The sequence below is a fragment of the Apus apus genome, chromosome 1, assembly GCF_020740795.1.
Source record: "Apus apus isolate bApuApu2 chromosome 1, bApuApu2.pri.cur, whole genome shotgun sequence".
NCBI classification, from domain to species: Eukaryota; Metazoa; Chordata; class Aves; order Apodiformes; family Apodidae; genus Apus; species Apus apus.
In genome coordinates this window covers 148,366,501-148,380,121 of record NC_067282.1, presented here as the reverse complement: position 1 = coordinate 148,380,121, position 13,621 = coordinate 148,366,501, and the positions used below count along the sequence as shown (strand labels likewise).

Below are 13,621 nucleotides of genomic sequence, written 5' to 3'. Positions count from 1 at the left end.
TGTGGTAAGTGGACATCACTGCACTGGAATTTTATGAGCTCTGCTTTTAATTAGATTTTAAAATTTCATTTTCTTAATCCATCCTTGAATAGCTCAGTGCTTATTAGACAGATACCGAACCACAAAATTTCTTGTTCATTGGAGCCCTGGGTTTCCTTGCACAGCTTAGTTTTCCATATCAGCAGTGCCTCCTCATACTGTGTACTCCAGGACGAGATACATACCTGCTGACACAGGCATTCCATTAGTTTATTTTACTCTTTTCATCTGCCCCCGAGTTTCCTAATTAGTGTTTTTCCCCTCCTTCTGCATATACTAGTAGGAAAATACAACGATCATATACAACATTGTAATAATCTGTAATTACCAGCCTTACCAACTGAATAAACAGAACTGAATGAAGAAAGCTATTTCTGAAAACTAATTTTTGGTAACATGCCTGTGTTTATTATTGCTTTTGGCTTAGCATTGTAACTGACTTTGGTGTCAAATGGATCAAGTGTGAATACTACAGTTTCACAAGAGCCTTTTTTTTTTTAAATCAGATTACTATCACCACAGGAAAACAAAGTCCTAAAACATATTTTGACAGCTGTAGGCCACAAAGAACATAGCATTGCCTTTATATACTCTTTCTAAAATGAGCCTTTGTACTTTATTTGTGAAGCTCCAATTTATCAGCTCTTCAGACCTTCAAATCTCTGCAGTTGCTGGCAAAATTCTCAGACTGTCAAACTGCAGGACAAGATCTGGAGCGAGTAAAACTCGTATTCCTCAGCTGATGTAAATTGGTGACTATCAACTAACATCATGACAAAAAACCTTTAAGACCAAAAAAAGTAAATTAAGAAACCCATACTTAGTCACTTTACAAATCTGCTTTTATTCAAGTGTTTTTATCTGCCTAACTAGGTACGTCTTAATCAGGTACTACTGAAACAGCCATAGCAAATAAAAGGGGGAAAAAAAAAAAAAAAAAGTTCCCTTTCTCTTTTCAGTTTAATTTTGTTTTGTATTAAGCAGTCCTTTGCTCTCAAGCCACTGTACTGTCGCTTTCTTCTGAGATTGTATTACTCACTCTTTTTAAGTGTGAACTCAGAGCGTCTACCCCAGAGACTGCTGCCAGTGTAGACATATCACTGAAAAAAATCCCCTATCCCTCCAGCAAACTAGACAGCAAAGTCAGCAGAAATTCAGACTGTGCATCTGCCTGTAGAAAGTTATAATTTAATAGCATTACATAACCCTGGGTAGAATGTTAACAGTAGAAACAAAACCTAGAAAACACCTGTGGCTGTTGTGGAGACATCCAAAAATACCTCATCTTCCTTCCTCTTCTCCACCACCCCAATATATACCACCACCACTGAATCGACTTCACGCTTGGTTCCCCTTTTTTCTATTTTTCTAACACAGCTATCAGCCAGGCTCAAACTTCCTGTTACAATCAGAGTGAAAGAGAAGCATATATTGTATTATGAGATGCAGTTTCACTTCATTCGTATTTAGGAACATAAAATTAGAGAAAGTATGCCATTCTATTCCAAAGAACACCACCTTGTTTGCTCAGAGGCAACAGGATGCTGTGAAGCTTAAGGGCAGATTAACTCCCACACAGTCATCAGACCCAGCTACCAAGAATGGTATTTTTATGATGCATATAAAGAAACCACCATACGTACTAATGAATTTACTTAGATCACTACTTATGTCACGCTAGTTTTTTGTTTTATTTGAGAAAAATGCTTTATGTTTTCACATGTAATAAGAAAATTCAGCTTTTGCTCCCTACTGTTTTGTTCATTTTTCATTAGTTCTTCATGATCATTCTTCATGGAGACACCATAAAAGTTTAGATCAAACAAAGCAGATTACAACCTTCCCTTCTGAAATCACCTCCTGTAACCCCGCTCCAAAGTGGTCAGGATCTTGACAAGCTCCACTTTCAATTTACTGGGGAATTTGCTCATGACCAGGATCCCATCCTGAGAACAGATCTCCATTCTTCTCCCAAGAACTACGATTTTTAAAAGAAAGCCCACCTTCTTATTATTTTTCAATGTCAAAACTAAATTATAGACTTTAAAATTCATCTCCCCCTACCTTTAAAGTTTTCTCATTATCACCTGTTTGCTTCTCCTGTACAAAAGCAACTGGCTGCGAAGCTTCTGCTGTTACTTCACACTGTCCTTCTTGTAGCTTCTGTGCTCCCTCTGTGAAATAAAGAATAAAATAACGTAGTGTCTGGAGAGATGTCCTTTATGAAGGCTTCACTCCTCCAGTGAAATTGTCTGGGGGAGTGGCCAAGCAGCTTCATCGCTTCCTCATCAGCCTGTCTCAGGGGAGCATTTCCTTAGGCAACTGATGAGTCATTCGCAATGCTAGGATGACTTGCTATATTTTTCTCTTCACTAAAATCCCATACGAGATTTGGCTGGGATTTCAGTAGGTTTTGCCAATTCAACAGTATGCTTGGAACAAAGCAAGGAAATAAGATTTGCTGGAGGTATGTCTGAAACTTCAGTCTTAAAGGAAAATTATTATTTTTACGCTTCTTGCCCAGAAAGTTAATTTTCTTATGCTCATGTGCTGTCATTTTATTCAGTCTCATATTTGTAAAATTGTATTCAAGTTTTCATTCATCTCCTGCAATTAGTTCAATTTACTGATATATTTGTTTTTTCCATGCAGCTATCATTCCCAAAATAATTTCTGCCATATGGTATTGCACATACTATGAAATGCCCTAAATACATGTATTCAAAAATTTGCAAAAGACCTGTTTGCCTATCAGTCATAACTCACTTTATATATGTATTCTGTTGGAGATATATATATATATCTCTCCAATATAAAGGTTATGTATATTAGTGGAAAGGAAAAAATCAACATCTTTACACATGGTGACACTTTGATATGGCATGGAAAAAGAAGAAAATCCTCAATTTTAATCCATTATCAGCTCTGCCTTCCTCTACATAACTCTGAGTTATGTTAGGCTTAATTATCCAATAAATGGGTCAGTAACAACTTGTTTGTACTTAATCACATACATACTTCGCACTGCACAACCAACATTAATTAGTAAACTCTGACACGTGCACATACTTAGACGAAGAGCCATGCTGAATGTGTGTACATTCCTTGGGCAGTGAGCCCACAAACCTGAAGAGCATTTACACACACACACGCACAAATGCAAAAAGGCAGTTATTGAAAATTGGTCTGTAATCTTGGCATCTCTGATTTCTTCTCTGAAACTTAGTGGTAAAATTCCTTCATCTCACAAAGGTACTGGGAAGAGTACTTTGCTGATCTTGGTAAGGGGTTTAAAGATCAGAATAGTAATGCAATGTTTAATAGTAAAACTAGTGACAGAGAATACTTGGCCTCCTCTAGCTTGGGGAAGGAATGCAGGAATTAATCTGCATGTCTACACACACATATGAAAAAATAAAAGCAAGAACACAGGTTTTGAACGCTGGTCACAACCTCCTCAAAGGATAACTTTTTTCTTTAACATATTATCACAGCTACAGTCCTGCATGTACCTGAAATGACTGAAGCCTTATATTTTATACCTAAAACAAGTTTGAACAACCTCAGGAATGTTCACCTAAAACTATGTCTTTGGTGAGATAAAAATCTACCCGGTCAGACAACACAGGCATTTATAAAAACATTTCTAATTATTTTCAGGTAGACCTGTACTAGAGGTACCTAGCTTTAACAAAAGCCTCAAAACCCAAAGGCAACCATAGCCTCTGGCAAAGACTTTAGAGACTTTCTATGCAGGCTGCTGCTGCTAGAAGCCTCTCCCTTGTAGGTCTGGGCAACCTGCCACAGTCAGGATGACAAAGCAAAAAATGCTCAGTACGTCACGTGCTTGCTCTTCATAAAATTCCATCCACTAATGGCAATTAGAATAACCCACAGTCCTGGTGGATTGATAATTTCCAAAAATCAATCAGTAGATACCTTTTTGCAGAGCAAGACTGCTAAGGAGAACCCAGAATACAGAGCTCCTTTGGATAACCCTCAGAGATGTAAGTGGTGAGGATATCTCTCTTTTCCTATAAGCATCAGTGCTACTGCAGCAAGCCTGTAGCAACTCACCACCATTGCAGAAAGATCCAGTGATGCTCTTACCCTGCACTACCACCACCTTTGTTTTTTGTTAGTTTCAACCTAGAAGATGGTGGCTGTTGAGTACTACCTCCCCTGCCAAGTGCTCCTTGACATGGGATAAACCAATCTAACATATTGCCACTATCAAAAGGGGACAAGCCTACTCTCTTCCACCACACTGGTCTTCTCCTTCTTTTTGTTGTGTGCGTATTTGGCACCAGCTACGTCAGCCTACAGTCCCTTACGTGAGCTAAATCAATTCGCTAAACTAGGAGAAAACTAATCCAGGAGAAGAAAATATATGGACAGGTTCCCACCAGCCTAACAAGCTCAGCCAGCTCAGGGAAGGGCCTCACAAGCACTGCAGCAGGTGCCAGGCAGAAGGCATACCCACACAGACAGGGAGGAAGAGGAGGCAGAAACGTTTGTCTCGCTAGTGGCAGTAGCAAAACTGCCTGCTTTGGTCAGCAGCTTGTTAAAACAGAAAAAACTCCAACTTTTCAGCATTCACCTCAACTAGTTTCTGAAGCAGAGTGCACCAAGGCTCACTGCCACTTCTTGAGCAGAGAAAAAAAAAATACAATGAAACAACCATAGTATTTTTAATCCATACGCTTCCTTATTGGGAGTGAGCTTCCTCACAAGCCAAAGTCCTCCCTGGTATTGAGACCTATGAACTTTTGACTGTCAATTATGTAACTTCTAGCAGGGATGAAAAAAGGCACAACGGGTTTCAGAAGGCCTTGTTCAGGCAGGAATGCAACCAGCTCAACACAACAGCCTGGACCAGCTTTGAGATCAGAACTGCCTCAGGATAAGAATCCCTTTACTTTGCAGAAGCATCCACCGAGAGGTCCAGCAGGCTGATGAGGCAGGATGTGGGAACCCATGGAAAGCACCTGCTCTTCAACGACTTCCCATGAAGATCTTAAGCACTGCTTCAAGGCAAAGGTCTTTGCTGATTTACCTAGATCTTCTGTATCGCACAGAGAGACATTAACAAGAATGAACTTCACATTTTTGACAAACAACATAATTAAAAAATAGGTGGCTCTGGTCCGGTAGTTCAGAAGATGTCTTTAATTTTCTAATGCTTATAAACAAGCCTGTATTTTGCTTTCAAGCCTGACCTTCAGGCATCTGAGAAATACAGGTTATTTTCTATGACGACGCATATTTACTTTATGCTCAACAGAGCTTTTTAGGTGGAGAAACTTTTGACTTTTCATTCTCCTAGATTTGCTCATTTCTCAAGCATTCGGAAGTGATAATAGCAGAGCCATCATGTCATCCAGACTATGACAAAGGGAAAAAAAGCAAGCTTTTAAAATACACACCTCCAGCCTGAATCATATCACAGATCCATGCGGAGAGGTTGCCTTGCAATCAGCTGAGCTGACAAAACTAGGAAGGAATGGAATTTTGGGGCAGGATGCAGAGAAGGGTGAGAACCTCTTCAACTGCCTTTGCCCCTACAGGAATCACAACACACCCACATTTCCCTGAGGGCGAGGATCAGTGGGTGAAAATTAAAAAATAATACTTAGAAATTGTACTTAGGTGCAAACTAGACCTTCAGACCACCTCACATGGTTTATTTTTCACTGTAACAGAGATACAGTGCAGCCTTACAGCTAATTAAGAGAAGCGGTGGAGTTGGCTGTTGTGGAAGACGTGTCAGGGCTTGCTTAGATAAGGGCTGCATGTGCTGTGATCCTGGCCAAGAACCACTGGTACCTTTGACAGGCTAAACTAGCACAGCCCTGCAGCTATTCTCTTTCTTTCCAAGTGTTGTTTCAGCTGCCCTGCAAGAGGAAGTATAAAGATAGCTTAGAGGTACATTTGTCTCCTCACCTGAACTCAGCCTAAGTCTGAACCCATAACGAGTCAGTAACACTAAGACAGGCCAACCCAACATCATTTACATGCAGACAATTCAATGCTCACTGACAAGCACCTTTAATGAACTAAATGTAAAGCACCATGTGTGCTTTACTGCAGAAATCATACAGCTAGAACAAAATCTTCACTTTCTCTCCTGTCAAACATTAACATAACAAAACTCAGGTGAAAAACCCTACCTCAGAGCATCTTTTGCACCTACTTACATAAGCAGAAGCTTGCAACAGTTCTATATACTCCATATGGTTCATAATTTTAGCCCCCAAGGAAGAAGTTCTGTGGTGGAACAACCAAAAACGCTTCACCAATACCACAAACACCAATACCACAAAAACATGCATCTTTCCCAGGGCTAAAGGGTGTTTTTTCCTAAAGAATCTCACTGTCTGCAAATGCAAGTACTGATGAAGGAAAAGTTAAGAAAGACTGAACTATGCACTCAGTCCTTAAGACTGCTACATTACCTGTTTCATGCAGTACAAGTGAAAAAACAAAGAACTTCTGAGCATTTGAATAGCTCCTTCACCTCCAGAGTGCACAAACATTAACAGATGAGACTGAACAGTTGTCCTGCTTTGAGCCAGGGTGAAACCCATTTTCTTTTTACCGATTTTTTTTTTCTCCAGTGCACTCTCTATTAAGCAGCACACTCGCTGAAATTAACTGGAAGTTTTCCAGCGAGTGGACTGATAACGCTCAGTGTTTATAGATACTGCTGAGAGACCAAGGACATTTTGTTCTGCTTCTCAGATTTGCTACTTTGGACACTTCTAAAGCAGAAGACTCATATCTGGATCCCTCCCATAGGGAGGAGCAGACTAGACAGACGGCGTAATTGGCAAACCAAGCTATTCCATCTATATATTTAAGTAGCTCCCAGTATAAATTCAGAGATCATCGAAGTCAGGTCCTTCTTTGTCTCTTCCATCCATGGCCAACATCCAGGGAGGACTCCGTTTATCTATCACCATTGATCCCTAGGCCCACATGTTCTTGACCCTCATAACTCTCCCCTCAGCTCCTGTCTGCTCTGCTGCTCTCTCTGGCAGCACGCCAGGACATTTCAGAACTGCTCACAGCTCAGGAGATGCTGTGGGAGTTGCTGGGGGTGGGGGAAGGTGACAGTGGTTTTGCACATTCCTGAACATACTTGCACACATTTGTACATATTTTCTTTCATCATTAGTATTTAATTAAAGCTGTCTTGTTTAGTTTCCAATCTGGAAGCCTCTCTGCATGTTCTCTCTCTCCTTTCCCTACCTGGGTGGGAGGGGGAGGGGATTGTGAGCATTGTTGTCATTGTTTAATTGCTGATGCTCAGTCAAACTGTGACAACAGTGAAATCACTTTCATTCCTTCTCCCTGGATCACGAGCCTGGCTTATTATCAGCTGGCTTCCCACACATGAAGTTTTCAAGTAGCAGAAAGTGCCACACATAAGCTAGAAAATAGCCTTTGGTTCTGCCAATCACTCGCTTGACATATTGGTGAAATATTCAAAAGGTGTTTAAGTATTTGAAATTATTGTGATAGGAAGCATCCCACCATTGATCATGACCCTCTGAGCTCTGTCACTCGACCAGCTCTCAATCCACCTCACTGTCCACTCATCTAACTGACACTTTTTAAGTTTCTTAATTAGGATGTTATGGGAGGCAGTGTCAAAAGCTCTGCCAAATTCAAGGTAGATAACATCCCCTGCTCCCCCCTCATCTAACCAGCCAGTTCACAGAAGGCTATCAGACTGGTGGATAATTTCCCCTTGGTGAATCCATGTTGACCACTCCCAATAACTTTATTTTCTTCCAAGGAGCCCCTAAAACCATTGTTCAGGGTTACTGCACTAAGCCATAGCATTTTTCTTATCAATTCCTGACTACTGACTGTCCAAACCAGCCCTAACTTCAACAAGAGGCTGGTTCTGTTATGTGGCTCACTGATTGGCTTTTCCACACCCATTTCCCTAAGCCTACCACATTCATGAACAAATGTCAAGAGAGTGTTTCACACACTGTCTGATTCTGACTCATTATTCAATTAAAAAACCACCATGCTTCAAGACTGACAAGGATTATATGTGTTTTCCTAAGAAATCAGTAGTTTTCCAACTATGTTATTGCGTATACTTACTCAGCATGTTGCTGGAAAGTGCTTTAGTTTAATTGTATCCTTGTTAACCCACTTTTCATATTTGGAAGTTTAGGATTTCTTCCACCTAAATTAAGCATAGCTTGAATGGAATCAACATCAAGACATAATGTAGAATAACATAGCTTTGCATTTATGTGAGACAGAGTACACAGACAGGAACTTGGGGCTCTACTTGGCACTGATTTCTCTTGAGAGTTCTGGACCGTAGCCTGTAGTGTTACTCCAAAACATCTGTCTCCTTCACAAAAACATCAATTCTTTTTACCACAACTATGTGAGTATAAAAGGTGTTATAAAGCACTTTCATAAGTGGCAAAAGATGTAGATACAAAATTTTATGGGGGAACTTTTCAACCTAAGTGTTAAGTTCTCTAAGCCAGAGGAGAAAAAACTGCATCATTCTCAGCAAATCATATGCAGCTATCATATGAAAAAGGCAAAAAGCAACAGAAAGCCTCAAGGCACTGTTTCCACAAAGGACAATAAAAGTCTACTGAGAACTTTTGATGTAACCTCTACATAGCAGGGCAGGAATTACAAAACCAAGACAAGCCAAGAAAAAATTCTGATGGAGGGATGACGAATGCCAGATCAAACAAAAGACAAACTTTCAAATTACATGTATCAGAGGGCCTGATTCAAAGCTCTCTATAACCCATTGGAATAGCTCCCACCCAAAGTAAGGCCTTAAGTTTCAAAATTAACCTCTTTCAGCTAAAATTTCTAATGAATATCTGGGGACTGACTCAGCAACATCCTCCAGTCTGCTTTTCACTCAAGATGGGTCGGGATTATGTTTTGAGAGCTGCAATCCCCTACCTTTGAATCCAAGAATGAGAAGAGTAGCTAATATAGGGCAAGAAGCTCAACACTAAAATACCTCCTGCTTAGCCTGTATGTAACCAGGCACTCAAGCTCATAACCTGTCATGTTCTGGTAGTCTACAAAAGGAGCTTTGAAATATGCCCCAGGTCCTAGTTCCTAGCGAAAGAACTAATTCGTACTTCCAGGCGTTTCATTTCCTGTTGCCTTTCTAAACATTTATGAAGCTGTGATGAACACCCAACCATAGTAAGAAGAAGTATTTTCCTTCACTGATTTCAACAGGGACATCACTGTAGAATCACAGAATCATAAAACAGTTTGGGCTGGAAGGGACCTTAAAGATCATCTAGTTCCAAACCCTCTGTCACCTGCAAGGACACCTTCCACTAGACCAGGTTGCCCAAAATACTCCTTGCTTTGTTATGGAAAGTCCTAAAAGAGATGTTTCTGCCATAATAATTATGGAACTTGAAACCCCACTGCAACAAGACTCAGGCCTTCTTGCAGACTTTCCTATTTGTGCTCTCACCACCAAACTCTGCAGCAGTATCAGACAATTGGTACTTGCCCTAGAAAGTCTTCAGCCTTTACTATTCCCTTATGTAATTGTTTATCGTAAATTGTATAGGAATTAGCCAGGTTGCTCTAATTAGCACTAATAGGGATGTTTTCTGTGAGCATAACATCACATACTGACCACAAATATTTCTGGAACATCTACAATATGAACTCTATTGCCTTACACAGAGGAAGCTGTATAAATTAAAACAAAGGTAAACTTCAGATTGTCTCTTCCTCAGTGAAAAGGTGGGTAATGCTAAACTAATTAGGTATCTTTGAGCACTTCCATCTTCCATTTTATTTCACTGTGAACTAAATTAGCTAGATTATGAAAAACTTAATATAAAGCTTTTCTGCCTCTGGGACTGCAGCAAAAGCTGTAACATCTCATATAAAGATCTATATGCAATCTTTATAGAAAACACCGTATTATGAACTATACCAGTAATTTTAACATGGATTTTTTGTCTATTCCTTTCAAAAGTCACTGTTGTTTTTGGATTCACCCATGCTAGTATGATGCTTTGTCCAATCCAAACCAAAACAAAGTAAGCTACCTACTGCCTGCAATCATATCCATGCTCATATTCATACTGGCTCACCCTTCATTTGGGATGACCTGAAAAAGCTGAGCTTCCTGACTTTTTTCTTGGAATTCCTGTGACCAGCACAAACGTGTGGCTCACACAAACTGTGATTCATATTCTCATGCCTTTTTTTTTTTTTTTCCAGCCCAGTAAATAAACAACTCTCTGACAACAGGAGGAAGTATCACACTTGAACAAATGTGGCACCTGAGGCACACTGAGGTGAATCAGTACTCAGCAGGGCTGGAACAGGATCTCCTGGTGCTGCTGCCATTCATTAGTCCCTACCATGCCTCTATTGTCTGTACCACAACTGCAGCCACTTATTTATTCCCACACATCTCTTTGTAATCAAGGCTGCATTTGAGTCATAGAGAAGAACAAAACAGGTGGAAAACAGGTCACACAATCCAGTTGTGTATTGGGTTTTTTTGGATTGTTTGTTTGTTTCAAAAAAGCCAGTATTATAAGTGAACATAGTTAAAGCAAAAGAAGCTTTCTGCAGGCAATCTCCCAGACTAGGTAAGAAGTTTAAGGCAGGGATCACACTGTGGCTGAGAAGCCTGTGATTTCCTCCCCCTCCAAGCAGGGAGCAAAGAATGACACAGCATTTCTATGAGGTGAGTGAACCAGGATCATCTAACAGGTCATTGCCCTCCAAACCGTCTTGCCGTTGAAATGATACGACAAACCAACATGATGCAAACAGATTCTGACAAAGGTCTAGCTGCAAACTGTCATGAAAGATGGGTGGAAAACAGTAAATATAATACACTTCTGTGAGACAGAATTACAGAGAGGTGCTTGCTTTGTGTCAGGCTGTGCAAACAGTGGAGGAGTTAAGGAAGTTAAGAGCTTCCTTCCCGCCATACTGGAGATGCAAGCCAGGACACAGGCGTGGTGACCGTGCCAAGCCACACTTTCTCCTCCAAGCAGCTGGCTTAACAAGTACAGGCACGTTTCCTAGAAGATGAAATGATATGGTATCTTAGTTCACTAGGTAAACTAGTTCATTAGCAGATTCTTAAGAAAAGCTTAGGACTAGCCTAGATTAAGCAACTAGTATTTTCTATGGAAACATAAATATTTGCATACTTTATTTACTTCCTCCTTTTGCATTTGCATCCTTTTTATGCAAATAAGAGTGCTGGGTCAGATAGCATTTTAACAGCCAAAAATTACAGCAGGTTGCATAGCTTGACAGGGTTTGCCATAGACAAGTTCAACTACATAGTCAACAGTGCAAGGCACAGAGAGTACCAACAGAAAAGGCAATATGCTAAGGAAAGCAACAGCTATCACCTTTTTGGAAGAAAAACAGAGGGTAAAAGCAAGCTGACGAGGAGAAAAAATGAAATAGTATCAGATCTAGCTTGGCAATTTAGAGAATGGCTCTTTCTGTGAGAAAGACTCCAATGTGACACCACATTCAAAAAAGAAAGCTGCTGAAAAGTATGAGCGAGGAAAAACCTGAACAAGCACTGGTAAAGAATTTCACAGTAAACACGAGTTTAGATGCTACAGAGTGGAAGGCAGCCGCATTACAACAGGCAGATATCAAAACCAGAGGAGGCATCAGAGACAAAACTTTCTCAGGAAACAGCAATGGGAAGGGCACTCACTTTAAACCATCAGAAAAAGGAGATAATTCAGCATACTGATTCAGCTGAAGGGCATAATTTTATCTGTTTTTTGTTTTGCTTTCTGCAAGTGCAGCCAAAAAGACAGCATGACACCCTACCAAAGGATGTTCAAGATGGACTTAATGGAGGAACAGCCTTCAAGCAGGAACAAGAAGTGACATTTTATCTTCAAGGAAGACTTGAAAATAGAGAAATGGTAACAGTAGACTGGAAAAAAGGTGACCAATACCATATACATTGTGAGAGGCAAGTACTGTTCCCGTTCACAGCAGAAATCAAGGGGATGGCATAACTGTAAACAATGGTAGAGGAAGAATACGGGCAACCATGATGTCACCTCCAAGAATCAAATCCACCCTACTCTTCTCCACAAAGAGTGCTATGACACATCTGTTATTGTTACACCTGAGCAGTTTGCGTGTAAATTACATGGTCACAACGTTTGCAGGAAATACTGCAAAAATAAAAATATTTGGGGTCTCATTACTCACCACACATAAAGGTCAAAGCAACTTAACCACCAACAGTGCTTGTATTCCAGCACAGTCCTAGGACCACTCAAGTGGATACCCTGTTATTCTCAGTTATGCTGTATTCAGAGGCTCTCATATTAGCATGAAAAATGAGGAATAATGATTTTAACAGTACTTTGATAATTCACTTTGTTGAATCGAACCTAATCTCATCCTATTATAACTTCTTCAGGTCCACCAGTGATCGTGTCCTGAAAGGAGCTGAACAACTTCAAGTTACATGAAAGCCAAACTGAACTGAAAACACACCTGCTCATAAAATTAATCTAGCATGAGGATCCAGGGGGAAAAAAACAAAAAAGCAGCTCTTGAGGTGATACTCTTGTCCCAAAAGCAGGTCCATCACCCGGTGTTGCAAGAAGCCTATGTTTATGTGTATTTATACTACAGAAAACTAAAGTAGTGCAGAGATAAATAAAGTCAGGAAAAGCATTATCTTCTGACTTATTTCCAATTTTCATACCTTTACACCCATAAAACTTCATAAATACTGCATATACAAAATGCAATGAATACTATTTGAAGATTGTAGGATCACATTTTTGAAAGCACAAGCGAAGGACAAGAGAACACCTTTAATAGTTATGTTATGAAAAATATATAAAGGCATCTTAATACTTTTATGTTTTCCTGTCCTAGCCATTGTTTTCCTTGACAGTTTCGCTCATTACTCGTTTGCTATTGTTTGTTTTTTTCAAAAGTCCTTTTAGATCTTAGAGTGAATTAACTCTGAATTTATTATTCCCATTGACAAAATGATGGAAGGATGAGAATAGCTCCAGAGAGTAATTAAGAAATTCTTACAGCTAGGAACAGCCCATTTTCTTCCTCCTACTAAACACAGAAGTCTAAATATGCCTTGCCCAAGAGATGCATGTAGATATAAAAAATCTCAAACAAACAACCACCCTACTGCTTGGCATGACTAACCATAGAAGGGGGTTAATTTAAAATTGTTCACGTTTTAGAGTCAGTTAGACAATGAGTAATTAGCTTATTTGAATTATTTTAAGTTTTTAAGTAAATTACTTACTTATTATGTGTATCTATTAATATTCCTGTAATTCTTGGTTTAATCTGCTATTTAACTCCTTCAACAGAATCCACAACTCTCCTCATCTCTTGTCCTTGTATTAAAAAATTTTATGTATTCCTTCAGGAAAAATGGACATTGGATTTGAGATAATAATCAACTGGTAGATGACCATCCCAGGGGCAAAGCCACCTAGATGCTGCAATATAAACCTTGACATCACAGTTTAAAGCAACTTTACTGGAGAATTTAAGACAC

The 13,621-nt window shown here is 39.7% G+C and overlaps 1 protein-coding gene and 1 long non-coding RNA gene across 14 annotated transcripts in view; one reads left to right on the top strand and one right to left on the bottom strand.

Annotated features, from left to right (window-relative positions):
• TXNRD1 (thioredoxin reductase 1) overlaps positions 1–13,621 on the bottom strand; it is a 52,923-nt gene that overhangs the window by 27,025 nt on the left and 12,277 nt on the right. For 5 of the 10 annotated variants that reach the window (XM_051614326.1, XM_051614316.1, XM_051614258.1 and 2 more), the window contains exon 2: positions 2,104–2,213. The exons of 1 other annotated variant lie outside the window; for it this stretch is intronic. Coding sequence is in view for 6 of the 9 variants with exons in the window: in XM_051614258.1 (XP_051470218.1) it covers positions 2,104–2,213 (110 nt within the window). In the remaining 3 variants the exon portion in view is untranslated. Of the gene's footprint in view, positions 1–115; positions 900–1,288; positions 1,439–2,103; positions 2,293–13,621 lie in introns of those variants that run through there. 4 more of the 10 variants (XM_051614276.1, XM_051614283.1, XM_051614300.1 and 1 more) reach the window with 4 other exon arrangements.
• LOC127382558 (uncharacterized) lies at positions 2,375–13,022 on the top strand. 4 transcript variants are annotated; one of them, XR_007888980.1, is made up of 3 exons: positions 2,375–2,506; positions 10,300–10,376; positions 11,871–13,022. It is a non-coding gene; the product is annotated as an uncharacterized LOC127382558 (long non-coding RNA). The 4 variants fall into 4 exon arrangements; XR_007888981.1 differs by having other exon boundaries at positions 11,866–13,022; XR_007888983.1 differs by lacking the exons at positions 10,300–10,376; positions 11,871–13,022 and adding an exon at positions 4,838–5,295.